Source organism: Anoplopoma fimbria, chromosome 7 (genome assembly GCF_027596085.1).
Source record: "Anoplopoma fimbria isolate UVic2021 breed Golden Eagle Sablefish chromosome 7, Afim_UVic_2022, whole genome shotgun sequence".
NCBI lineage: Eukaryota > Metazoa > Chordata > Actinopteri > Perciformes > Anoplopomatidae > Anoplopoma > Anoplopoma fimbria.
This window is the reverse complement of record NC_072455.1, coordinates 21399868-21426251: the sequence shown is the minus strand read 5'-3', so window position 1 is coordinate 21426251 and position 26384 is coordinate 21399868. Positions and strand designations below refer to the sequence as shown.

The following is a 26384-nucleotide window of genomic DNA, read 5'->3' as shown; positions in this document are numbered from 1 at the left end:
AACCTTTTAAAAATGTGAATTGATGAAGACGATCTGAGCAATGATAATGATGCTTTTTGTAAAGTATTTCTGGATGTTTAGTTGTGCTTTTATTTTGAAGTCTCGCCTCACCTACTGACTTGGATGTGTCTCATTAGTTAGTAAGCACAGGAGGAGTAAGCACCACAGTATCGTTGTTTTAACCGCTTTACTAGTTTCAAGTTAACTTTGTTTCCTGTTAACATTATTGGATGTCTTCGGACTGGACTGCTGGAGCCGAACAGGCAACGTTTCAAAAACGGTAAATAACAAAACTCATCGATCTGTTCATCCTTTTACCGTTTGGTGTGGACAGTTATCATCAAATGAGTAAATGAAAATTCCCTTATTGAAGACCTAAAAGCTAAATAAAAAAAGAAATATTTGTAACATTATCAAAGTTTTGGATACTAGATCCCAGGGCAAAAAAGTTGCTTCTTTTCTGAACTTTCTTTTCTGTAGTTTCATAATAATCATAATCATAATGTCGCTAAACCAGAGTGAAGACACCTGACTTTTGAAACGAAAGTAAAACTTATCCTGTATCAAATGTCATTGACTTTTCTATCTCTCATTTATGGGACATATATGTCATCTCGTAATTATATAATATAGGCATATTGTTTCTCAATAATGAGATGCCATCAACATCACAAGATGAAGTGAGGTGTCATAAAAGGCAACAGTTGACGAGCAGAGATGTAAAGGCACGGCAAATATGAGTCATATTTAACGCACTATTCATTTCAGCATCACACATGAAGAGAAGAATAACATGGACAGAAGAACCTGCTCCTACTGAATCCAGTAAAGGGGGCCGAGATACGAAGACAATGGCAGGAAAAAGCCAACAAACAGGTAAGAAAGAAGATGATAAAGTACTCATGAACTCATATCTAGTATTCATGGACTTCTTTATTAATATTATGCAAGCCCTGAAAAGAAAAAAGTCAAGTATTAAAAGCATTATAAAGAAACAAATGTTGAATATCATGTAAACAATTAGATTTGGCTGGTTAGTAATGCTTGATGCTGTGTAAATAGCTGCCAGTGGCTTCTGCCCGAGAGGCAAAATGTGAAGAATAGGGAAACACTGAGTGAAATAACACAAGAAAATAAATGGAGACATTACGCAGTCCAGCATCACACAAGAAACCATGCAAGAAGCAACGAGTTAAAGGAAATTAAAGAAGATGACGCTCCCCTAAATCTCTAAGAAAAATAAAATCCAAAAAGTTAATTGATTGACTCAAATTGTTCAATCTTGGCAATAGCTTATTTTTTATATCAGGCACCTGGTGGTCAAAGAACAGGATATATGGAGCAATAAAGTATTATACTATTCTCCAATTTCTATTCATTGGAAAATATTTTCTCCAATAATTATTCAAGATTACGTAATGATATTGTGTTTTTGTTTCCTTTAAGTGACTCAGACGCAGGGACCTCATTATGGTCTGCATAATCAGGGCGCCACATGTTACCTCAACAGCGTCCTGCAAGTTCTCTCCATGACAACAGAGATCCACGACAGGTTTGAAACAGCTGCTTTCATCTGTAACAATAGAAGTGAGACAAGTATGTCAAGTATCAACAGGAAACACATACATCTGATTGTATTCAGTAGATTGTGCTGTTTGGTTGAAAGCAAATCAAAAGTATCCTCATAACAACTTGACTCGATTTTAGGCTTGATGACACAAACAAGGAAGGGAAGATAAAGGGACCAAAGTACAAAAGCCAAATTTAGAAAATTCTGCCATGTGTTTTGAACTTCTCAGGGTAATATCATACTTGAGTTTCTCTCATTTAAGGTTCTGCACATGATGTTGCAGGCTTTCCCAGTGCAATAACATCCAAAGCTTGTCTCTTTACATCTAGCTTTCATTCCAGGAGTGTTTTCATCATATATTGCAATCAAAAGGATCAGGCTGCATCAAAATCTTATTTTTTCTTAAATATCACTCAATCGGTGATGTAGTTAAAGTTAAAACGGACTGAAATAGTCATAAATTAACTCAACTCTTCCTACAGGTTGGATCCAAAAGCAGGAATAACAGATCAGGAGCTGAAAAACCTCTTTGAAAAACTAAAGGAAACAACATGTAAAACAGAAAACATCACAAAGAGTTTGGCGATAGAGAATGGTAAGTTGGTCAGTCATCATGAGAAAAACATTAAAGGACGTAACATAACAGCTGGAGATTCACTGGCTTGAAATGTAAATATTGTTTTCAGTTAATAATCGACTCGATGCCGCTAAGTGCCTGGAGATGATTTTACAAAAGGTCAGCCCACAGGCCTCTGAGGTGAGCACTTTCCAAATCCATTGTGTAAGTTAAAAGTCCAGAAATCAAATCAAAATAATCTAAATGTTATATTTCTATCTCAAGGTTTTCCAAGGACAGCTGACACACACAAAAAAATGCTCCAAAGGCCACAACATCAATGTAAAGACAAATCCATTCTGGACTCTTCCACTGTCACTAAAGGATACCAATGACACCAACTACAACGTGGTAAGTAGCAATAATTCTACTTATAATTGTATGTGATGTGAGCATGTTAATCTAATTTGGAATTCATTAAACCATTTGTGTTTTTACAGGAAAGGAGCTTTGAAAGGAATTTCGAGTCTAAATCATTCACTGGAAGAAACTTGGTGTACTGCAACGAATGTGAAAAGAAAACGGAGGCAAAAAGCGTGAGTTTTGAGCTTAAAATTTAAAGTTTGTTTACCATATGGTCTACAGATCAAAATCTGAAGTGTTTGATAATCTTTCCTGTATTTTTTAGGGATGTGAGATGGAGGTATTTCCTCAGATATTGACTCTACTCCTCAAGAGATTTGACTTTGACCGCAACACCATGACACATTTCAAATCCAACCGCTGTGTGGATGTGCCACGTGAATTACAAATAAAGGTAAGGAGAAGTAACTTTACTAAGACGAATTGTGCAGTGATGTGTAAGATTTAGGTTTAACACATGCTTCCAATAAAATGCCCAGTTTTGTTCATCAACAAATGTCAGATTGATTACTTCGGCATAATATTACGGCACTCATAGACTGTTGGCTTCTTTAACAAAGTAGCAACAACTGCACTTGATAACTTTAACCTCATTAAGTGTTCTTCTTTTCAGGATAAAAAGTACAAACTGTATGGGATGGTGAATCACATGGGCGGTCTAAGAGGCGGACATTACACGGCCACCATCCTGTCCAATGAGGACAAAACCTGGTACGAGTTTAATGACACTCGCGTCTCCAAGGTGAGTTGGATTTTACTTCATCTTGTCCATTTGGATATCAAAAGATACCAAAGGAAAGATGAGACAAATGTTAATTTGTTGAAACTGTTTTTGTTGCAGGTTAAAGAACAGCCATTTGCAGAAACCAACCATTACTGGTACGTTTGATAAAATACATTTCATTAATAATAATAACCCAATATATATAACATTATCCAGAAGTGTTGACTGTATGTTTTAATCTTTCTGTTCTATGCAAATGATAACTCTAAGATTATTGTTCACCAGCTCAACGACTGCATATCTGCTCATGTACAGAGGTAAATTCATAAAAATACATCCAGAAATATTTGGGCTTGCAATATTTACAGATCATTGCTAAATATATAACTTTTTCTTCACTTCAAAGCCATTTCAGAAGGTCAGACAGACACCATTAAGTGGAAAGATCCAAGACAAGTCAATGTGGAACACAAAGGAAACATAGGAGACAGTGGTGCTGATAACGAAGGGAAGACACAAACAGGACAGAATGACGTACTTATGGGAAGAAATGAGGCATTAAGACATCAGACAGGAGGAGAGGAGGGTGATGCAGAAAGTGTAGAGAGTGGTTTGAACACTGAAGTTACATACCAGACTGAGCATGCTGTTGGGTCTTTGCAGGATGGGAATGGGAAGGTAGATATGGAAAAAAAATCACTGTGTGGAAGTTTTACTTCACACAATGAACATAAAGTATCAGTCAGTGGAAAAAAACATGACACAATCTTGAAAGTTAGAGGGAACCATGGCAGGATGAGCGAAGTAAAAAGCAGTGGAGATGAACGGGAAAATCCCTACGTTAAAGTAAAAAGCACACATTTTGGCATCACACAAGCAAAATCAAAGGAAATGACAGGAGACGATTCTTCCCGAAATCGCAAAGAGATGGATTCCTGGAGAGTACAACTGCCTGAAGAGAAGAAGATGTACAAGAATAATCAAAAAGGTAATAAGAAGCAGAATAGTTGTAAAAGGCCACTGCAGACCACTTTGTTTTTGCTCAAAAGTGACCAACCATTTAACCTAATTATGAAAATCATCTCATTTATCACAATTAAGTCTAACTGTAAGAGTACTTTTGATAAAGCGCTAGCAACTCTGGTGATTTGAGCTGAATGCAAACTCATTTTAGCATTTTAACATGCTAACATTTGCTAATTAGCATTAAACACAGTAAAACTGTGGCTGATGGGAATTTCATTAGTTCTGCCGGTGTTGGACAAAGTTACATCAAATAGATGTTGAGATATTTCACAGGATAAGTGAAAAGTCTGACCAATTGGTGGCGCTAGAGGAGAATTCTGGAAATCACTGAAATCATGAAGACTGATCCTCTGGGCTTCATGGACATTTGTTCCAAATTTCATGAGGATTCATCCAAAAGTTTTTGAAATATTTCACTAAAAGCCAAAAAGGTCAGGAAAAGTCTGAGGACCAACAAAGTTAGTAGGATTCATCCTCTGTGGAGCACGAATGTAAATTGTCATGATAATCCATCAAATAGTTGTTTTTGAAAAAAAAAGAAGAAAAAAAAGTATTCTAGGCCTAAAAACAAAAACAACTACAAATAAATATATATTTATTATATTATAATAAAATATACATATACATATAATTAATACTAATACTATTATATTTTCTTAAAAAGAGTTAGATTTTTTCAGAATTTGGTTTTTCCTAACAAGAGACCAATTGTTCCATCTTGACAGTCATTTTTATATTTACATTTTTTAAATATCAGACATTACATCTGCTGCATAAAAAACAATATGTATATATATAATATATATATAGAGCAATGAAGTGTTATAATATTCTACAAGATGTTACTATTCTGGTGACATAATCTATCTTTACCTACTGTTGCTACCATATATGGAAAGAATCAGTGCGTGTCTATACTACAGCACATTGATGAGCTCTATAGTATAAATATACTGTATGCCATCGAATATGAAAATGTTTTCTCCAATGATCATCTATAATTAGATAATTATTTATTATACATTTAAAGCGATGACCTAATAACACTGTGTTCTTCTTACCATAAAGGGACTCGGAAACATAGACTTCATTATGGTCTGCGTAATCAGGGCGCCACATGTTACCTCAACAGCGTCCTGCAAGTTCTCTCCATGACAACAGAGATCCACGACAGGTTTGAAACAGCTGCTTTCATCTGTTAACAATAGAAGTTCAAGGAGAGCCATTTAAATGTGAACAAAACATAATGTGAACTAGTAACATGAAACGTTGCTATTCACTGAGAAACTACTTTCTCCAATAAGGTTGGATCCAAAAACCCAACAAACGGATCGTCTGCTGAGAAATATCTTTGAAGGCCTGAAGAAGGAAACATGTGGAACAGAAACTATCACAGCAGCATTTGGGATTCAAAATGGTAAGATGGACTGAAATAAAACTTGATTATCAGTGCTAAATGAAAGATGTTTTGATTCAATTGCTTTTTCAGTTTATGAACAACAGGATGCAGCTGAATGCCTGGACATGATTTTACGTCAAATCAACCCACAGGCCTCTGAGGTGAGCAATGTGATGACATCTCTAAAGGTATTTACAAGTGAATTAATCAAAGAAGATGTGTTATCCGTGATATTTCTATCTCAAGGTTTTCCAAGGAAAGCTGAAACACACAACAAAATGCTCCGAAGGCCACAACATCAATGTAGAGACAAATCCATTCTGGACTCTTCCACTGTCACTAATGGATACCAATGACACCAACTACAACGTGGTGAATAACCAAAGTTCAGAGTTCTACTTATGATTTTATGTGATGTTCTACTTATAATTGTATGTGATGTGAGCATGTTAATCTAATTTGGAATTCATTAAACCATTTGTGTTTTTACAGGAAAGGAGCTTTGAAAGGGTTTTCGAGTCTAAATCATTCACTGGAAGAAACTTGGTGTACTGCAAGGAATGTGAAAAGAAAACGGAGGCAAAAAGTGTGAGTTTTGAGCTTAAAATTTAAAGTTTGTTTACCATATGGTCTACAGATCAAAATCTGAAGTGTTTGATAATCTTTCCTGTATTTTTTAGGGATGTGAGATGGAGGTATTTCCTCAGATATTGACTCTACTCCTCAAGAGATTTGACTTTGACTACAACACCATGACACATTTCAAATCCAACCGCTGTGTGGATGTGCCACGTGAATTACAAATAAAGGCAAGGAGAAGTAACTTTACTAAGACGAATTGTGCAGTGATGTGTAAGATTTAGGTTTAACACATGCTTCCAATAAAATGCCCAGTTTTGTTCATCAACAAATGTCAGATTGATTACTTCGGCATAATATTACGGCACTCATAGACTGTTGGCTTCTTTAACAAAGTAGCAACAACTGCACTTGATAACTTTAACCTCATTAAGTGTTCTTCTTTTCAGGATAAAAAGTACAAACTGTATGGGATGGTGAATCACATGGGCGGTCTAAGAGGCGGACATTACACGGCCACCATCCTGTCCAATGAGGACAAAACCTGGTACGAGTTTGATGACAATCACGTCTCCAAGGTGAGTTGGATTTTACTTCATCTCGTCCATTAGGATAGTACTTATTCAAAAGATACCAATGGAAAGATGAGACGAAATGTTCATTTGTTGAAACTGTTTTTGTTGCAGGTTAAAGAACAGCCATTTGCAGAAACCAACCATTACTGGTACGTTTGATAAAATACATTTCATTAATAATAATAACCCAATATATATAACATTATCCAGAAGTGTTGACTGTATGTTTTAATCTTTCTGTTCTATGCAAATGATAACTCTAAGATTATTGTTCACCAGCTCAACGACTGCATATCTGCTCATGTACAGAGGTAAATTCATAAAAATACATCCAGAAATATTTGGGCTTGCAATATTTACAGATCATTGCTAAATATATAACTTTTTCTTCACTTCAAAGCCATTTCAGAAGGTCAGACAGACACCATTAAGTGGAAAGATCCAAGACAAGTCAATGTGGAACACAAAGGAAACATAGGAGACAGTGGTGCTGATAACGAAGGGAAGACACAAACAGGACAGAATGACGTACTTATGGGAAGAAATGAGGCATTAAGACATCAGACAGGAGGAGAGGAGGGTGATGCAGAAAGTGTAGAGAATGTCAAATTGTTTGCAAACACAAACAAAAAGACAGAAGACAATGCTTCCCGAAATCACAAAGACATGGATTCCTGCGTAGTACAACTGCCTGAAGAGATGAAGATGGACAAGAATAATCAAAAAGGTAATAAGAAGCAGAATAGTTGTAAAAGGCCACTGCAGACCACTTTGTTTTTGCTCAAAAGTGACCAACCATTTAACCTAATTATGAAAATCATCTCATTTATCACAATTAAACTGTAAGAGTACTTTTGATAAAGCGCTAGCAACTCTGGTGATTTGAGCTGAATGCAAACTCATTTTAGCATTTTAACATGCTAACATTTGCTAATTAGCATTAAACACAGTAAAACTGTGGCTGATGGGAATTTCATTAGTTCTGCCGGTGTTGGACAAAGTTACATCAAATAGATGTTGAGATATTTGACAGGATAAGTGAAAAGTCTGACCAATTGGTGGCGCTAGAGGAGAATTCTGGAAATCACTTAAGTCATGAAGACTGATCCTCTGGGCTTCATGGACATTTGTTCAAAAGTTCATGAGGATTCATCCAAAAGCTTTTGAGATATTTCACTAATAGCCAAAACTAAGTCAGGAAAAGTCCGAGGACCACCAAAGTTAGTAGGATTCATCCTCTGTGGAGCATGAATGTGCTTATTATACTTGTAAGATATTTCCCTTTGAACCAAATCCGTGGACAGATCTCCTGAAATTGTCATTGTTAGGCCAATAGATAATAAAGATAAATTTACAAGGAATGCATAAAAACGAAACAATTAAAGTAACTTCTTCCAAAGACACATACTCAGATGTGTATTATGACATTAAGACTTGTTTTGGTGTTAAAAAAGAAACATTTGCTTACTGATATTGATATTGCTCCTCGTGCAGAAGCTGATAGATTCAGGGGCTGATTAACCCCCTCGGTGCCCCCATGTTGGGAAAAAATAGTTAAATTGCCCTCTTGCAAGTCCTTATGGTAGATTAAATAGAATAAGTGCCCTTTATGGTGGCACAATGTGCAAGAAAACGTGATGAAAGTGCCCTCTAGGGCAGCTACGTCATCTAGTGGGCACTGGAGGTACTGTCAAATGGTTAGATTAGATTAAAACAACTTTTTTAACAAAGCTAGTTGTTTTTTATATATAAGCTTGAATTTTGACCTCTGCAATAACCCACCCTAAGCATTTAGAATCAGACTCAGAATCAGGGTTTATTGCTAAGTAGGTTATTCACACAAGGACCTTGGTGTTTGGTGCATACAATCATAAAAAATAAACAATAAACATAAGGAAAAAAGTACTGCAAGAGTCAACAACATAGAAATTGAATAGTAAAATTGCTATAGAGATATTTAAAAAGATACTATTAAAAAACGTAGGGATGGCAGATTGCAGCCAATCACCTTCTCAGAAGGGCAAAATGATGTGCTGCAGTCTGCCCTTGTCCTTGGCAGTGGCTGCAGCGTACCAGATGGTGATGGAGAAAGTGAGGATGGATACAATGATGGCAGTGTAGACGTGCCCCATCATTGTCTTTGGCAGGTTGAACTTTTTGGTTGAGGTCCTGTGTAATGATGGTGCCCAGGAAGCTGAGGGACTGTTGCCTGGGAACCACCATTCCTACTGTCTTTAGAGCATTGAGCTCAAAGTTGTCCTGACCTCAGCAGGTCACCAGATGGTCAACCTCTCACCTGTAGGCGGACTCATCCCCACTAGAGATGAATCCAATGAGGGTGGTGTTGCCTGCACACTACAGGAGCTTGACAGATTGTTGCCTGGAGGTGCTGCTGTAGGTGTACAGGGAGAAGAGCAGATGGGAAAGAACGCAGCCTTGAAGGGAACCGGTGCCGATGGTCTGAGACCGAGGAGGTCTTGAACCCACACGGCTAGTGGAGTCGGGGGTTTTGGGTTTGAAGTTGGTGGTCTGTCCGTGGCAATTTTAAGATGTGATAGGAATGAACTGTGTCTGGTGAGAAACCAGTTCCATGCGTTCACATTTTTGGGGGGTTACTAACCTGTGACAGTAGTGGATGGTAACACGCTTTTATTCGCATTTTCATTGCTGTTTTCTCAAAATTCTGTTCAAATCTGCTTTACATTTGGATCGGATTCTTTTTTTTATCAACGCTGCCGGAGTCGGCCATGTGAAACGAATCATGACTGTATATCACTTTAATTCCACTTTAGAGCTACAGTCACACATCTGGGAGCCACAGTGTCCCAAAGAAAAATAATTAACACAAATAAAAGCTAAAGATGGCCAGTTTGAATAAGGCTACAACTTTCAATATTTTAGTTCCAATTTGTTCTTGCTTAATAAGAGGCTATATATTTTGACCTAATGTAACACATTCACAGTAAATCTTTCTTTGTTTGAAATCAGATGCTGCACCTGCTTCACAAAAAACGGGATTGTGGAGCTATATTATTTCTCTGATTTGGCTCTTTTTTTGTAAGTAATGCTTGCTTCTCAGAAATGTGAAATATCACCTTTGAAAACATATTTTGGCTACAATTTGTTTTTGCACAATAAGAGACCATGTCATTTGACCTAATATTACACATTCACCATAAAACAACTAGATTTTTGATATTTATTTCAATGTTGACCTTCACCTTTTTTATTTAATTCAACCAAATGTTGTGTGTTTAAAATCTTTCACTGTAAATCATTTTTGTTTGTAATCAGATGCTGCACAGATCGTGAACAATTCTTATTGTAAGATACTGTTGCCTTTTGGTAAGTAAAGCTGAGCAAGTGAGGTGTAAATGAATGAAACAATATTATTAACAGATATTTGTTTAACAAATAACTGAATTAATTACTTTTCCTTCAAATCAACAGCTAAAAAGTCACGTGTGACAGGTGTTGCAGCTGAACAACCACATGAAAAAGCTAAAGGTGACAAACTAACTGATAATGAACTGAAAGAAAATGTTTTCATCCCTCAGAGTTAAGGAGAAGACATGCACAATATTAAAAGAGGGTCAACACTGAGTTTAGAATATGAGACTGAGCTTATTGAAGGGTCTCTGTATTATTGTAAACAGAGAGCTGATCATTAAGACATGATGGAAGGAACTCTCAGTCAGAGAAACAAGTCATGATATAAAGGTATCTGTCTATATATGGAGCCATAAGTCAGCCCAGCATCACACAAAAAAAGAGTCAAATTGCAAATGGTTTGAAATTAAAGATGATGATGCTCCTTTAAATCATAGAGAAATGTAAAAATAACTACAAATAAATATATAGTTATTATATTATAAACATATATATATATATATATATACAGTATGTATATATGTATATGTATGTACTATTATACTTTTACTTTTTATTATTGTTTCAGATTTTGGTGTTGCACATTAAGGCACCAATTGTATTTTCATTTTTTTTTTTAACGTCAGACATTGATTTTATATATATTATTTATATATATAATATATACGGAGCAATGAAGTGTTTGATTTTTTTCTCACAATTCATTATTTGAAATTAATAGTGATGACCTAATACCACTGTGTTCTTCTTACCTTAAAGGGACTATACATAGACGACATAGACTTCATTATGGTCTGCGTAATCAGGGCGCCACATGTTACCTCAACAGCGTCCTGCAAGTTCTCTCCATGACAACAGAGATCCACGACAGGTTTGAATGAGATGCTTTAATTTGTTGACAATAGTGCCAAAGTTCAAGGAGAGCCATTTAAATGTGAACAAAACATTATGTGAACTAGTAACATGAAACATTGCTATTCACTGAGAAACTACTTTCTCCAATAAGGTTGGATCCAAAAACCCAACAAACGGATCGTCTGCTGAGAAATATCTTTGAAGGCCTGAAGAAGGAAACATGTGGAACAGAAACTATCACAGCAGCATTTGGGATTCAAAATGGTAAGATGGACTGAAATAAAACTTGATTATCAGTGCTAAATGAAAGCTGTTTTGATTCAATTAATATTCTAGGATTATATGTATGTATGCTTTTTCAGTTTATGAACAACAGGATGCAGCTGAATGCCTGGACATGATTTTACGTCAAATCAACCCACAGGCCTCTGAGGTGAGCAATGTGATGAAATCTCTAAAGGTATTTACAAGTGAATTAATCAAAGAAGATGTGTTATACGTGATATTTCTATCTCAAGGTTTTCCAAGGAAAGCTGAAACACACAACAAAATGCTTCGAAGGCCACAACATCAATTTAGAGACAAATCCATTCTGGACTCTTCCACTGTCACTAATGGATACCAATGACACCAACTACAACGTGGTGAATAACCAAAGTTCAGAGTTCTACTTATAATTGTATGTGATGTGAGCATGTTAATCTAATTTGGAATTCATTAAACCATTTGTGTTTTTACAGGAAAGGAGCTTTAAAAGGGTTTTCAAGTCTAAATCATTCACTGGAAGAAACTTGGTGTACTGCAACGAATGTGAAAAGAAAACGGAGGCAAAAAGTGTGAGTTTTGAGCTTAAAATTCAAGGCTTCACTATGTTATTTTTTTTACTGGAATCCAATAAAATCATATATTAGTTTACAATACAGAAATCAAAACATGTAGTGTTTTGTTTCTGCTGTATGTTTTGAAATTAAAATTAAAATTCAAACCCAAACCGTGTGCAGACCAAATTTAATGCAGAAATGTTTGTTTACATTACTTAGATCTAAAAGGATGTTTTATAATATTTCCTGTATTATTTAGGGATGTGAGATGGAGGTATTTCCTCAGATATTGACTCTACTCCTCAAGAGATTTGACTTTGACTACAACACCATGACACATTTCAAATCCAACCGCTGTGTGGATGTGCCACGTGAATTACAGAGAGAGGTAAGGAGAAGTAACTTTGAATGGAGGCCCTTTTGAATTGCTTTTAAAATATGTATATTATATTATATTAATTAGTAATAATATTACATTTTATTTACCTGACTGTGCTCTTCATTGCAGAACAAGAAGTACGAGCTGTATGGGATGGTGAATCACATGGGCAGTCTAAGAGGTGGACATTACACGGCCACCATCCTGTCCAATAAGGACAAAACCTGGTACGAGTTTAATGACACTCGCGTCTCCAAGGTGAGTTGGATTTTACTTCATCTCGTCCATTAGGATGGAATATATTAAAAAACATTCCAAAGGAAAGATGAGACATTAAATGTAAATTTGTTGAAATTGTTTTTGTTGAATGGTGCAGGTCCAAAAACAGCCATTTGCAAAAAACAACCATTACAAGTATGTTTGATAAAAATACATTTTATCAAATTTCATCAATTTCATCAATAATAATCGTTTACTGTATGTTGTTAATCTTTCTGTTGTTCTATGCAAATAATAGCTTTAAAATTGTTGTTCACCAGCTCCGGGACTGTATATCTGCTCATGTACAGAGGTAGGATTAAAAATAATAATAATATTTTTTTTTTTAAATGTGGCTATCCCTCTAATATTAACAGATTATTGCTTAATCCTATTATGAAATAGCTTCCCCTGAAAGCCTGTTCAGAAGGTTTGACAAACAATGCATTGCAAAAACAGGATGAAACACATATGAGCTATTAAAGTCCAGGGTTTTGTAAATTAATAAATGTATCATTGAGGTGCCACATGCACATTTAAAAGGTTACACAAATAAAATTAACCTTCAGGAGAATACATATTTGAAATGCTTAAGAGCCTTACTTAATTATATTCCATTTTATTTTTATATTTTGAAGTGTAGCCTGCATTTTGTATTTTGCTTTACATTGATAGGCTGAAGATATGCCGGTGTAAAAGATGTATATGAGGCACAAATTGGTACATCAAAATTCCCCAGAATGCAGGAAATGAAGTGTTTCAACCATATGGTGTAAACTGTAATCTGGATGATACAAAACAAATAAACATAAATAAAAGCAAAAGATGGTCAGAATTTTTTATATTTTTATTTCTTAAAAAAGAAGATCCCACAGTGCTCTTGCTCTGCAACACTATTTATTTATCATACTATCGTTCCGGTCCAACTGGACCTTTTTCAAGAGTGTTTTAAACGTACAACATTGATCTTAAACAGAGCTCCAGCCACTGTGTGTGCACGGGTGTGAGATTCTCCTGTGGGAATGTCTCTCAATAATTGACAACAACATGTGTTTAATCTGCCACATTATGTTCCACATATAAGAAAATATAAAAACCAACGACCCACCACAACACATAATTAAGTCTAATAACAAGAATATTTATATATGATATACAGTTAGCATTAATCCATGTTAATAATCCTATTGATGCTAATACTTGTATGCCCTAGAACCTAAATGATGAGATGTCGTGTTTAAATTCATTGAAATACTGCTACTGGGTAATCTCTATCATTCCTCTTTATGGACTTCTTTGTATTATTTGGATTGTATTATTTTGTCCTACTTAGAATGACTTCTGAAAGCTAGAAGACCGATTTCTGTTAATATTCTTAGAGGAAGACTGTCCATAACCTGTGCACACAGTGTTCGGAGCGCTCTCTGTTTAAGATCAATGTTATACAAATTCTACAAAACACTGCAAAAGCATTGTGCGAGATCTTCTTTTCTCAAGAACCTAGTGATACTTTTCAATGCATCTATATCAGAGGAAGCTGGTTGTGAAATATCCCCTTTTGCTCAATACCAGACCATGTAATTTGACCTAATCTAACACATTCATCATGAAAAAACTATTGATTATTGATCATTTTTAAATATTTATGTTCTTTTTTAATTCATTCAACCAAATGTTTCCAAATATTTGACACTAAATCATTTTGTTATCAGACTCTTCACCTGCTGCACCAAAGTGGGAATTTGGAATTGACAAAATCAAACGTGCTTTTTCCTTTTTTAGTAAGTATGCTCACTTCTCTGAAATTTCACATGTGAGGTAAAAACTGATATCACTTTGATATAAATTGATCTTTGCTGAACGAATTACTAAATAAATTACTTTTCCTCCAAACCAACAGCTTCTAAGAAGCCGTCTGTGACAGATGATGCAGCTGATCAACCAGATGAAAAAGGTAAAGGTGACAAACTAACTGATAATAAACTGAAAGTTAAGGAGAAGACATGCACAATATAGAGAAACAAGTCATGACATAAAAGTAAAAAGAAATCACAAATTGTGGAAAACTGAGGGAAATAATAAATAGTGGACATAAAGAGGCATACGAAAACAATACTCCATCCAGCATCACACAAAAAATATGAAGGGATAAGTTGGAAGAATTTGAACTAAAATAAAATAATATTAAGAACTCTCAGCTCAAACAGAGAAATATTATAAATTAAGTAGATTATTATTATTATTATTATTTTTTTTATTATTATTATTATTATTATTATTATTATTATTATTATTATTATTATTATTATGTTTGTATAATGTTTTACAACTTCAGATTTTGTTTTTGCTTGATAAAGGACCAATTGTTCAATCATGAAAATAGTTTGTTGGACATCAGAAATTGTATAAAAGCCACAAGAATTTAATAAAATGAAACAAGATAATGCTCCTTTAAATGTAAAAGGAAAAATAAAATAATAAAACAAATAACTTTATCATAGAAATAGCTAAATACAGGTATCTTTCAGACTTTTTTCCTAAAGTTTTATTCATTCTTTTTCTGGTTTTGGGGATCAAATGTTCAATTGTGAATTTACCAGACAGAAGACACAAATTTCAAAATTTAAATGGCAAATCATTAACAATTTTTATTCTGTTTTTGTTGAATGCTGCAGTTTAAAGAACAGCCATATGAAAAAAAAAAAGGTTTACAACTATATTTGATATCATGTAATCAATTGCATTTTAATTAATAATAATCTAAAATACGTTACATTATCTATGCAGCAGTGTTGACTGCTTGTCACCTTTTTGTTGTTCTATGCAAATTATAAATTCGAAAAAATTGTTCCCCAGTTCAAAGACCTTCTGTCTAAATCTGTTGATATTTAGACTTTTTTTAAGGTGTAAATCATGAAAATGAAAACATTTAGTTCTTTTAATTATTGATTTTGATACAGAGAATAACTGATTATATAACTTTTCTTCCACCTCAAAGCCCCAGAGTGTCAGAGGCCCGATGAGAAGAGAGAAAGAGAGAAAAGGGACGCTGACAATGAAGAGGAGACACAATTTAGACAAACTGAAAAGCATGAAGAATCGATGATTATAGATTTGCAGATTCGAGAGGAGGGTGATGCAGAAAAAATAACAAATGACAAAACAGGTAATGACATAAGCGTGACACCGAGTGAGAACTGGAGAACACCGTTTGGCGTAAACTGCAGAGGACGTGAAGAGGCACCGGAAAATCTTCCTAGAAATGGAGACGGTGCACATTCCAGACTCACACAAGAAAACCCAGACGAGCTGATGCAAACTGACGGAGACATTTCTCCCCTAAATGTTGGAGAACAGCCGACAGACTCCCGTGGACCGGATGTGGATGGAGAGACAGAGAAGCTGAAACAAACAGGTAATGAGAAGAACATGTGGGATTTGGCCTTCTGTCTGGAATATTTATCAGTGTGCGTTTAAAGCAGTGTACAAAAGTGACCGCTTTATTGGCCCCATGGGATTTATTTTATATAATTTGACACATTATGCAAAAGTGCTTTGATGATCCATATACAGTATATAAAAATACTAAAGTGTCATTTTCTGAGGCTACGTTACATTGACACTGATCATTACTGAATATATGACCTTTCTTCAAAGCCCCAGAGTGTCAGAAGTGGGAGGAGACCAATTCAGAAGATCTGACTGGAGAGGCGGAAATGATGACATTTTAAAAGAACTGATAGGTGACAAGGTGGAAATCAAGCGAAAAGTAAGAAAAATAGACACTGATAATGAAGACAGATGAGACAACATAATGAAATGAGGAACAGGTCAGGATAGATTGGAAGAAAGAGTTGATCAGAACTAGATATAACTTGTTTTTGTGACTTACAGTTACTGTTTTGTGTTATTCTGAGGTAATTAATTCCTGGTTTACTTTTCCACCAGGTGAGAGAATTCTACTCGACCCGGCCAAAGAGCACAAAGGATGAAATGCACATCTGTCGTCATATTGTTTTTTTAGTATTGTGATTTTTTATTTTTTTTTGCAAGAACAACCTTAATGAGATGCAAATGAAGGAGAGATCTTTTTCCTCTTATTGTTTCCTATATTGCTTCGGAGATGAAAACCGCTAATCTTAACAACTTGATATCAGCGTAATCAAGAATTAATTTGTATATAATTATGAATCAACTTTGTTTTCTAATTATTGTCTTACATTTATTAAACCAAATGAAAATGATGTGATTGACAAACATGTGAAAAACTATTTAAAAAAAACAAACTTCTACAGCTATGATTTTTAAGTATTTAATTTGAAATATTAAAAATGAATTGACTGTAATATTAGTTAGATGTAAATTGTACACCAAAAAATTGGGAGCAAAAAATCACAGAAATATTTGGTGTTTATGCATATTGTAGTTAGTTGTGAGGTTGTGGTACATTTTAATACATTGTCATAGTGATCAGAGAATGTTTTATTTAGTTTGATATTGATGTTATCCTTTTAAAGACTCAGATTCACACCATGTCTGTTTGTATGCATTTTAAATATAAAACCAGATTTAAACCATTCAAACATTTATTTTATTTTGATTAGAGCTAGCTCCTGGATCGGAGCTTTACTGGAATTTCAAAGTTTGTTGTGGCATAGTAGTAAGAACTTTCGAATGTAAAGTAAAATGAAATAAAAATCAAGAAAAAGCATACATTTGAATATTTGTGTGATTTTAATGAGTAATTATAAGGTTTACAAATACATTCTCGAATCTAAGTAAACATTTTTCAAGAAATGTCATTTTGTATGTATAGAATTTATTACTAGTAGCATTTACAGTAGCTCAATAGTGATCGGCATTCACAGGACAATAAAACATCTGACTTTCTTGTCATGTTCAATTTAAAGTCTATCCAGAAGGAGGCAGAGTTCATCCACAAGTAGACAAAAATATGTATAAATAAGGCACGAGTGTTTGTCACATTTTGTATATATCAACAAATATTAACGGAGTAATATAATATTGATAGATTTAAACTACAATCTATTGTTGAATTGTTCATCAAATACAGATGTTTCTGTTTCTTTTTCATTTCTTCTCCCACACAGGGATAGAGGTCTGTCTAGGAGCCACACCACTGGGACAGATTTTGTACGGTGAACTGGTCTTACAACACTCTATTTTTAGTTTCAGGCAGACGAAACAAAACTCCACGTGGCAGCGGGGGCAGTTTATATTTTTGCAGTTCTGTTGGCTGTGCTCCACCTTCGTGCCGCATGTGGGGCAGACTCGGACAGAGGGGCAGTGGGTGACCCCCTCCACCGCTGGCAGACTGATGGTCTTACACGTCTGCAGAAGCTGCAAGTCCCTGTTGAAGCAGCCATCGTTGTCACAGCGGTCGGACCGAGGGCCTTGACCTTTCCACTCCCTCTGACACTGCCAGCAGAACTGGTAGGTCTTCTTCTTATCAGCTGTGCACATGGGGCACTGCGCACACAGGTTGGAGAGATCCTTCCTCTCCACATTCGTCTTACACTGCGGGCACTGATGTGGGAAACAGTGCAGGGAAATATTGGACAGAGAAATTTAGAAATCAGTGCACCTTTTAGTCATTTTAAATATCAAAATCAAAAATATTCAACATTCAAAACAACCTTAAACCCCTGGACCACTTACTGTCTGAATTTCACAGTATTCTGCAGCAGCCAGGCGAGCCATGGTATCTTCAAAATTCTGCATTTCCTCAACAGACAAATCAGCCAGTCTGCGCACCTCTTGGTACAACCACGGTTTATTGCACAGTTTGTTCCCCTCCACCAGTGCAGGGCATCTGAATTTGTAGTTACCCTAAAAACAACAAAGAGAAGAAGAGGCAGTTAAGAATTTTAGAAAACAGTAAGCACGTTCACCTCTGAAATGATGTTAATGTGCCAGACAGAGACACACACATACAAACAATACAAATTAAGGAATATCAGCCTCACTGCAGGGCTCCTAATATATTTAACTTGACTATACGGTGAACCCAAAAAGTTTGTCGTCTGCTCTCTCATTGAAAATGCTGTTGTCTTACTGCTGAACTTTTTTTTTAGGAATCAGGTGTTAGCTGTTAAATTTTAATTAACAGCCCATTTTGTCTGTTCATTATTCTGCTCTGTGCCGATTTGTGCTCATTAGAAGCATCAGTTAACATTTTCTGTGCAGTGTCTTTGAGGGTAATACTCTTTTTTCATTTTGTTTATAGTTATATTTAATGTTTAGTTCTTAGTTTCAGAGTTAAATGTCTTAAAATAAGCAGAAAAATACAGATTGCAGTTGGCACAAGCAAGATGCTACCAACTGTCTTTATATACCAAATGTCTCCTTCACAGTTTGATCACATTGCTTTAACTTAAATGTATTTAAAAAATACTTTCAAGGCATGAGATACCTCATCCAGCAGGCTGCGACACCAGTTTGTTAGAGAGTCAGGAGTGACAGCGTGGCCGCAGGACATCTCCGCCCTGAGACAGTCATCTTCATCGTCACACACCGGATCCAAGTCATCCCTCCTGTTGACAAACCTCAGGGTGGTGTCCCGTGGGTCGTACTTCTTCTCCACCTGTTGCTGTCCCTGAATGCTCATTTTGATCCTACTATAAAGTGGAAAAAAGTTGGGGCACTATGATTACTGACTATGATTTAAGTTAACACTATATCCCACTGTACGGATGTAATATCATGACTACTATTATTATCTGAGACAGGGGTTGTTATATAAGAACAATGGGACATTCTGAGCCTCAATAGCCTAATGTCAAAATATCACTATGGCTCACATAATATTTAATATAAAGTGTAAAACAAGTTCAGATTAATGGATTTTGTAACTCCTATCATTGTTTTTGGGGTATTTTGGGCATTATAAAACTCCCATTTTGGGCTTTTAGGGATGTAAACAGGAAGTGTGATGATCTGTGGGATACAACATGAGTATATGTACTCTTTATTTGTTTACATTTTGGCATATTGGCACCAATTAAAAGTATGCCGAATTAGCTGTTAGTAGTTCCTATTTGCAATGCACCCACGCGTGTACAAATAACCATCACTGGATTTTATTTAATACTAATAAACTTATAAAGGCGATAAATCTTATGCAAGTTCTGGAGTCATAAGGAACATTATGCGGATTTATGGGCGTTTATTGGTAATGTCAACAGTAGATAAAGACATTCCCAAAAAGTGCAAGCCAAACTGACTCTAAAAATATATATGTGTGTAATGTGTGTTCAGATTATTTTATAAGTAAAGTAGTCTAGTTTAATAGCCCCTGATTTGAAGAAGGCTTTCTGGAAACATTCTGTTGACAAGACCAACAACTCGGCAATAATCATCTTGACTGAGCTGATATAACTAAACCTGAGTCACTGAATGGCACTCAGGTGATTTCCAGCTGGCTTACATGATGAATGAATTCATAGCACAGTAGGGAAAACAGCTTGTTAAAGGAGTAACGCATTTAAGTTAATACTTTGAATTCTGAAAGCGTCAAAACATGTTCATTTTGCACTAATATTACTAGAATAAAATAACGATTGAACGTGACTATGAATACAATCAAACATACACGTTAATACAGTTTAAACCACTGAATATGTAAATTATGAAATAACCATGCGTGTAGTTCCCCTTTAGAAAGCTGCACAAACACATTGTTCATTTTAATTCAGGAGCAGAAACAACACATTGTTTTGTTCTGTCTTACCTTGGAGGAACAGTTTGTCTCTCTCTCTCTCTTATTCTTTTTGTTTCACGACTTTAATTAAAATATTTTGCTCAACAGGACACTCTGGAGGAGGGTTTAGCCCAGAGATGTGGGTAAAGTCACATGTAAGACCTCTAACTCTGTCTGTCTGTCGCTGTGTCTTCCTCCTTCAAACTCTCGTTAGAATCGAAAGTGAAAGCAGATTGCAGTCAGATAAACAGACATGCTGCTCGGTGAGTATCCTCGTGTTTCACCCTCCCATTTTTATTTTTTTACCACATACTTACCTCTTTACAGTGGATTATTATTATTGTCTTATTGTAGTTTACTTATTTAAAAGCTGTGATGGAGGATTGAGCGCCTGCGCACAAACACACCACTGGTTACTTCTGTGTTTTATGTCCTGTGATTTCACTCATTGGTGTGTTTGTTTGTGCTGAAAACACATATGTTTTAATGTTTCACCATGTAGTGGACATGCACAATTATAAATCGATCTGCTTCTTTATTGTGATATGCGTACGTCGTGCTTCCTTGTAGATTTTTTACTGAAGTGAAAGTAGAAATACCACAGTATATAAATACATCATTACTTGTAGTAAAAGTCCTGAAAGTCTAATTGTGCATAATTAGTAACTGAACTTTTTTTTTATTAAGCACTTGATCCCATGGAGAGAAAACAAAACAAAAAAGACTTAGCAGTAAAATAAAGAAGTACTTGTTATGCAGCATAATGCCCTTTGTTGGAGTGTTGTGTTATTGGATTATTCTCACTGATGCATGAATGTGTAAGCAGCTTTTTAATCTTATATCTAATTGATGTGGAGCTAATTAAACTTGTACTACTGCAAGTATAATTTATATCAGTCATCATAACATCATATTTAAGAGACTGATCATATGGTTTGTCGCTCTATTTAGAATCCAAATCTGAAAAGTAAAAGTACTTACATCCGTCTGATGAATAGGACTTGTAAAGTGCAACATTTTCCAACAAAATGCAGTACAAGTGATAGACTTTGGAAATATTCAAGTAAAGTACTAGTACCTTAACTACTTAAGTACAAACTCATGAAATTGTACTTAGTTATCACTGCTTTAAAGATTAAGTTAAATATTTCAGCTGCTTTAAGTCTCTATTGTACACTCACCAACTGTTATCTGTTGTTACCTACAAAAATCAAAAGGATTACAAGAGAACAACTGGAAAAATACTAGTGGTACTATCATAATATTGACAGTATTAGTACATTTCTAAACAAATTCTACATGTTAGGAGTATATTTTTATTATCATCCTTGGTAATGTAACAAAATGAACCCTCTGCCATCATTATTAGCTAATAAGACCCATTAAAAAACCCTCAGAAACTAGCCCTGTAATACTATCCTCTGTCTGTTTTCACTATTCAGTGTTGTTCTATTGTTGTTGATGATTGCATTGCTTTCTAGTAGGTGTGAGTGTAAAATAAGGCTACCTGTGCCTGACTGCTGTCTCCTAACTTCTGCCGTTTCTCATGTGCTTCAGCAGGCCGAATCCGTACATCAGGATAGAAAAAAAAACTTCAGTAATCTTAAAAATGTCAACGCTCTCATTCAAAAGACATCATTATGAATCATGATCTCGTTGAAATGTTAATAACGAAACTAGACAACTTCACCATCTCAGGTAAGTGACCTGACAGTAAAACATGTCTTATATGCTTCTTGAGTTTTATGATAATGAAGCAGTTGTTTGTCTTGTGTCGCTGTTGTGTCTTTAGATTACCATGGCCTGAACAGTCCGGGTCTTACATGCTACTTGAACAGCATTCTTCAGGTGCTTTTCATGACCGAAGACTTCCGGGAGGCTGTGCAACGGTGAGTAACCTCAGCTTCATTTGATCAGATCAATTAAAAACCCTGAAGAAATGTTTTTTAAAGGACTTTACAGTATATTAAAGGATTAGTTTGACATTTTGGCATGCTTTCTTTCTGAGAAGATTGATACCACTCATGTATGTATAGTATAGCTGGAGCCAGCGGTGTTAGCTTAGCTTAGCATAAAGGCCAGAGGCAGGGGGAAACAGCTAGTCAGGCTCTGTCCAAGTGTAACAGAAAGCCCACTAGTTAATAATATAAGAGAAGTCTGAGGGACGATGAAGGTGTGGGATGAATGATAATGATAATAATAATAATAATAATAATAATAATGATAATAATAATAATAATAAGCTAACCTGCTGATGGGTCCAGCTTCATATTTACTGTAGCGTATTTAAGACAGATTCGTAAAAAAGAACTTGTTCCAAGTGTATTAAAGTCGAATATTATTCTCACTGTGCCACAGATGCTGCAGTGAAGATTCAACAACCATTGACCCACAGATGAAAAGCCTATTTGCTGATTTACAGAAAAGTATGGCCAAAACACATGACCTCACAAAAAAACTGGGGATCACAAACGGTAAGTCTTGGATTTGAGACATCACACTGCTGCTGTGTGTGAATATCCTGCAGACTCAGAGAGGCCTCATATATGCTAATAATGATCTGTTTGTCTTCTCTCCTACTCTAAGTTTATGAGCAACGGGATGCAGCTGAGTATTTTGAGAAGATTTTGTGTTTGAGCAGTCCAGGGGCAGCCAAGGTAGGGATAGCAAAGGATAGGATTTGTATATCTAATGATATATTTTATATGATATTATGTAGTTTTTCATGAGATTATTATTTCTTATGCATTCATGTTTAAGCAGCATTTTATTTTGTTAAATGATGTGCATCATAAGTATTTTATACAGTGTTGGGAAGTTTAACTTTTTCCATGAATCATCTGTTTAATGTCCATCATGTGTTTTGTTTGTAGAATCATAATTTGTAAAGAAACCAAAGCTGTCAGATAAATGTAGTGCAGTAAAAAGTTTCCTTCTGAAATGTAGTGCTGTAGAATTATAAAGTGATATGAAATGGGAATACCCATGTAAAGCTACCATTACATTTGTACATAGTGCCTAAGTAAATATACTTTACACTTTACACCACTAATAAATAATTAAAGATGTGAGAGATTAGAGATGTAGATTATGCTACAGGAGTGGTTTAAATGTTCAAGTCTGCAGGATGAGATTTTTTGATACAAAAAGTGGAATATTCCTTTGGCGGTCTCCCTAACTAGCAGGCTTCTCGGCACTCATTGAACCTGTTGTGTACCTCTGTGTCCAGATATTCCAGGGAGAGCTGAGTCACAAGACCACATGCCTCAAGTGCAAAGAGAGGAACGATTCCAGGGGCTTTTTTTGGATTCTGCCTCTTGCGGTGAAAGATTTGCGTCGTCAAACCTACAGCGTGGTACTACACTTTCCTTTAACGAGATTCCTTTATGTGTTTTTTTTTCAAAAATACAAAAGAAAAAACACATGCAGGATGAATAAATATACTATGTTTACAGGAGAAAGGGTTGAAGGCATTCTTCAAGGGAGAAAAGGTCTGCGGGGAAAACAAAGTGTTCTGCAACCGGTGTAATAAAAAGCGAGATGCAGACTTTGTGAGTATTCATTTAGTTCAAGTTTTCCCTTTTCTTGTTCGCATAAAATCGTTTACATAATTTCTCATAAGCCTATGTTGTTTACAATGTATTTACAAGGCTGATGTAGATCCCAATAAATATATGACCTTATAACGTCTAATACATCTCAATGCATCTCACTACAGTAAGTTTAACCTAATTATTGAATCCTGATTTAGATCTACTGAAGTCTTAAGTATGTTGGGTGACTTTGCGTTTTTATTTTCTGGTCTAGGGATGTGAGATGACACAAAATCCAGAGGTTTTGACCCTCCTGCTGAAGAGATTCAGGTTTGACTACAAGCGCAGGTGTTACGTCAAGCTTCACTGCAACGTGGATGTCCCCCAGACTTTACACATGGAGGTACAACAATTTTATGTAAGCAGGAAATTGTTTTGATTTAACTTTTCTTAAAAGTGGTGATGTTGTTTTCTTTCTGTCTCCTCAGAAATGTAAATATGACCTCTACGCTTTAGTTAACCACTTTGGTAATCTAACAGGAGGTCATTACACTGCACAAATCAAGTCTCTGGAAACTGACTCGTGGTATCACTTCAATGACGACATTGTTAACAGGGTAAGGAGACACATTTTTTCTGTATGCATTCCAGTTTCACAAATCCTCACACAGTTTAACAACACACAGTTTATCATTTACTGTGGTTATTTTCAATTTTACAGGTCATACCACCACTGTTTGGGGATAGAAATAACTCTCTGAGGTCTCGTACAGCTTACCTCCTCATGTACAGGAAAGGTAAGTTTGCAAATAAACATTTACCTCATGGTTTACTGATTTTTATTTGGCTCTGTTTACAGTTTTTATTTAAACTGCTTTACCAGTGAAGTCTAACACTGAATTCTGTTAGCATCTTAAGGCGAAGAAGATAAAAACAGTTTTTTTCTGTTTGAAAAGTGCTATATAACTAAATTTGTTATTATTATTAACCTCCCATTTTACCTTCAAAGATGGCAGACATACTGAAAAACATGAGGAAGGCAACCAGCAATCTCTCTACGCACATTCAGATGTTGATGCTGAAGGAAGACATGATGAAACAACGAGAGGAGAGGCTCTCGTACCAGATCTACTGAAGGATGAGAGCTGCAACGGAGGAGGAAACTCAAAGCGCTTGTATGACGATATATTAAAGAACAGCCGTGATGATACCGTTCGGAAGGAACAGACAAACTTTTCATGGGAGATGAACGAACAGATAAACCCAGGAGCAGCATGTGTGAGGCCGCACGGAGAGATGTTACATCAAACAGACACTGGAGCAGATGGAGAGGGCTACAGACCAAGTTTTCAAACACGACAGTCAAATTCTGCAGAGCTACAAAAAGATCTAAACGATGGTTGCTGTACAAGAAAAAGGGAGGCAGTTACAGAGGTAAAAGGAAATAGAGCTGAACAGAAAAGAGAGACGTGTGTCAGTGCAAATGTGTGTGATTGTGATCTAAAATCACTTTACGTTTCCTCCAACGGCTCCACTTATTCTACGCTTCCATACCTAACAGGAGAAACGCAGCAATTTAGCGTGCACAAACCCTTTAAGTGTTGCTATTCACCAAACCTATACTTCAAATCAATCAGTCCAATGAGAGACGAGGAGAAAATACAGCATGTCGTGACAGAAGACAGCAGCTGCAAACTGGCGACCACACAAACTGTGAAAAGGGGAGAAATAACTGCAAGTCCCAGGGTGAGAAGAAAGGCTGCAGAGAGCAGGGACAAAATCAAAAGAGAGCGATGGAAGTGAAGAATGAATAAGGATAAGGGATACGTGAATCGTCTTTTGGAATCGCTTATTTGTGAAGCAGGACTCATGCGAACCTCATTCTTTGACACTGTTGGCTGTCGATCCTGTGCCGCTATAAACTGACTGTGGTCAGTGATGTTTTGATTTCAGATGGGTAAATGTTACCATTTCACTTTTTTAGGAACCTACATGCACTTGCAATATTTGGATAAACATGCATTTATGTCAGTAAAACTATAAAGTAAATTAGTGCAAATGAGTTGCAGTTTATACAGAAATAAGGTCCTATATCTCAGTACTGCACTTTTTTATTTTACTGTAAAAGCACAGTTCAACACAGTTATTTTACAGCAATGATGACAAGTGAGATGCTGGTGTGTAGTTCTTTAATTTGAAGGATGGAGGTGAAGGTGTTTTATCAGCTCTTGGGGTGCACTACCACACCCTGTGGTTTAATCTGAAATGGTTGTGACAGTCACCGTGATTGGGTTTGATGGGGAGGAGATGGCCTACTTGCACTGAGGAGCAGTTTAGGAGCACCACAGTGCTGCAGCTGAAAGGAGAAAATATTACAGAGCATTTATTGTAAGAATCATTTTTCATTTATACCGACATGGCACCATAAGTTTTACAGTAATGTTAAGTTGGTAGCAATTAAACTGCTGAAGAACTCCTGTATCCTATTTTAGCGACTTGTCAGTATTAATCCAAAATGAATCCAAACAATACACTAAATTCACTCTTTTTCTCTAGGTCCTGCAGCCACACCTCGA

The 26384-nt window shown here is 35.8% G+C and overlaps 3 protein-coding genes across 6 annotated transcripts; 2 read left to right on the top strand and 1 right to left on the bottom strand.

Moving 5' to 3' along the window:
- Nucleotides 1-145: 145 nt before the first annotated feature.
- On the top strand, nucleotides 146-17266 carry LOC129093895 (uncharacterized). Of its 2 annotated transcripts, none has more exons than XM_054602014.1 (39): nucleotides 146-280; nucleotides 769-876; nucleotides 1447-1552; nucleotides 2053-2165; nucleotides 2257-2327; nucleotides 2412-2537; nucleotides 2627-2722; nucleotides 2815-2943; nucleotides 3163-3291; nucleotides 3391-3428; nucleotides 3559-3590; nucleotides 3680-4261; nucleotides 5368-5473; nucleotides 5604-5716; nucleotides 5789-5859; nucleotides 5945-6070; nucleotides 6191-6286; nucleotides 6379-6507; nucleotides 6727-6855; nucleotides 6964-7001; nucleotides 7132-7163; nucleotides 7253-7579; nucleotides 9841-9909; nucleotides 10147-10197; nucleotides 10303-10359; nucleotides 11002-11113; nucleotides 11249-11361; nucleotides 11460-11530; nucleotides 11616-11741; nucleotides 11838-11933; nucleotides 12178-12306; nucleotides 12427-12555; nucleotides 12674-12711; nucleotides 12837-12868; nucleotides 14268-14336; nucleotides 14456-14509; nucleotides 15554-15970; nucleotides 16213-16324; nucleotides 16504-17266. In XM_054602014.1, the coding sequence occupies exons 2-38, from the start codon at nucleotides 777-779 to the stop codon at nucleotides 16284-16286; spliced, it is 4326 nt and encodes a 1441-aa protein (XP_054457989.1). In that variant the 5' UTR covers nucleotides 146-280; nucleotides 769-776; the 3' UTR covers nucleotides 16287-16324; nucleotides 16504-17266. The 2 variants fall into 2 exon arrangements, with proteins under 2 accessions (XP_054457989.1, XP_054457990.1); XM_054602015.1 differs by having other exon boundaries at nucleotides 152-280; nucleotides 2257-2306.
- A 9-nt stretch (nucleotides 17267-17275) lies between these two features.
- On the bottom strand, nucleotides 17276-20464 carry LOC129093898 (E3 ubiquitin-protein ligase RNF19B-like). Its single transcript, XM_054602019.1, has 4 exons — nucleotides 20306-20464; nucleotides 18989-19193; nucleotides 18235-18405; nucleotides 17276-18102 (listed from the first exon to the last, which is right to left on the bottom strand). Exons 2-4 carry the CDS (start codon nucleotides 19181-19183, stop codon nucleotides 17647-17649), a joined length of 822 nt encoding a protein of 273 aa, XP_054457994.1. The 5' UTR covers nucleotides 19184-19193; nucleotides 20306-20464; the 3' UTR covers nucleotides 17276-17646.
- A 1379-nt stretch (nucleotides 20465-21843) lies between these two features.
- Nucleotides 21844-26329, top strand: si:ch211-212k18.13 (ubiquitin carboxyl-terminal hydrolase 47). Of its 3 annotated transcripts, none has more exons than XM_054601722.1 (10): nucleotides 21844-21973; nucleotides 22068-22164; nucleotides 22634-22749; nucleotides 22862-22932; nucleotides 23505-23630; nucleotides 23731-23826; nucleotides 24083-24211; nucleotides 24297-24425; nucleotides 24530-24605; nucleotides 24818-26329. In XM_054601722.1, exons 1-10 carry the CDS (start codon nucleotides 21916-21918, stop codon nucleotides 25609-25611), a joined length of 1692 nt encoding a protein of 563 aa, XP_054457697.1. In that variant the 5' UTR covers nucleotides 21844-21915; the 3' UTR covers nucleotides 25612-26329. The 3 variants fall into 3 exon arrangements, with proteins under 3 accessions (XP_054457697.1, XP_054457699.1, XP_054457698.1); XM_054601724.1 differs by having other exon boundaries at nucleotides 24349-24425; nucleotides 24818-24905; XM_054601723.1 differs by lacking the exons at nucleotides 21844-21973; nucleotides 22068-22164; nucleotides 22862-22932 and having other exon boundaries at nucleotides 22640-22749.
- Nucleotides 26330-26384: the final 55 nt, after the last annotated feature.

Bases quoted from the DNA above. Each gene is read 5' to 3' on its own strand.
- LOC129093898 (XM_054602019.1), bottom strand. From the start codon at position 19,183: ATGAGCATTCAGGGACAGCAACAGGTGGAGAAGAAGTACGACCCACGG. The intron at 18,406-18,988 runs GTATCTCATGCC...TGTTGTTTTTAG, and splicing joins GTCGCAGCCTGCTGGATGAG to GGTAACTACAAATTCAGATG. The intron at 18,103-18,234 runs GTAAGTGGTCCA...TTCCCACATCAG, and splicing joins AATACTGTGAAATTCAGACA to TGCCCGCAGTGTAAGACGAA.
- LOC129093895 (XM_054602014.1), top strand. From the start codon at position 777: ATGAAGAGAAGAATAACATGGACAGAAGAACCTGCTCCTACTGAATCC. The intron at 3,292-3,390 runs GTGAGTTGGATT...TTTTTGTTGCAG, and splicing joins ATGACACTCGCGTCTCCAAG to GTTAAAGAACAGCCATTTGC. The intron at 10,198-10,302 runs GTAAGTAAAGCT...TCAAATCAACAG, and splicing joins TAAGATACTGTTGCCTTTTG to CTAAAAAGTCACGTGTGACA.
- si:ch211-212k18.13 (XM_054601722.1), top strand. From the start codon at position 21,916: ATGAATCATGATCTCGTTGAAATGTTAATAACGAAACTAGACAACTTC. The intron at 21,974-22,067 runs GTAAGTGACCTG...TTGTGTCTTTAG, and splicing joins AGACAACTTCACCATCTCAG to ATTACCATGGCCTGAACAGT. The intron at 24,212-24,296 runs GTACAACAATTT...CTGTCTCCTCAG, and splicing joins CCCAGACTTTACACATGGAG to AAATGTAAATATGACCTCTA.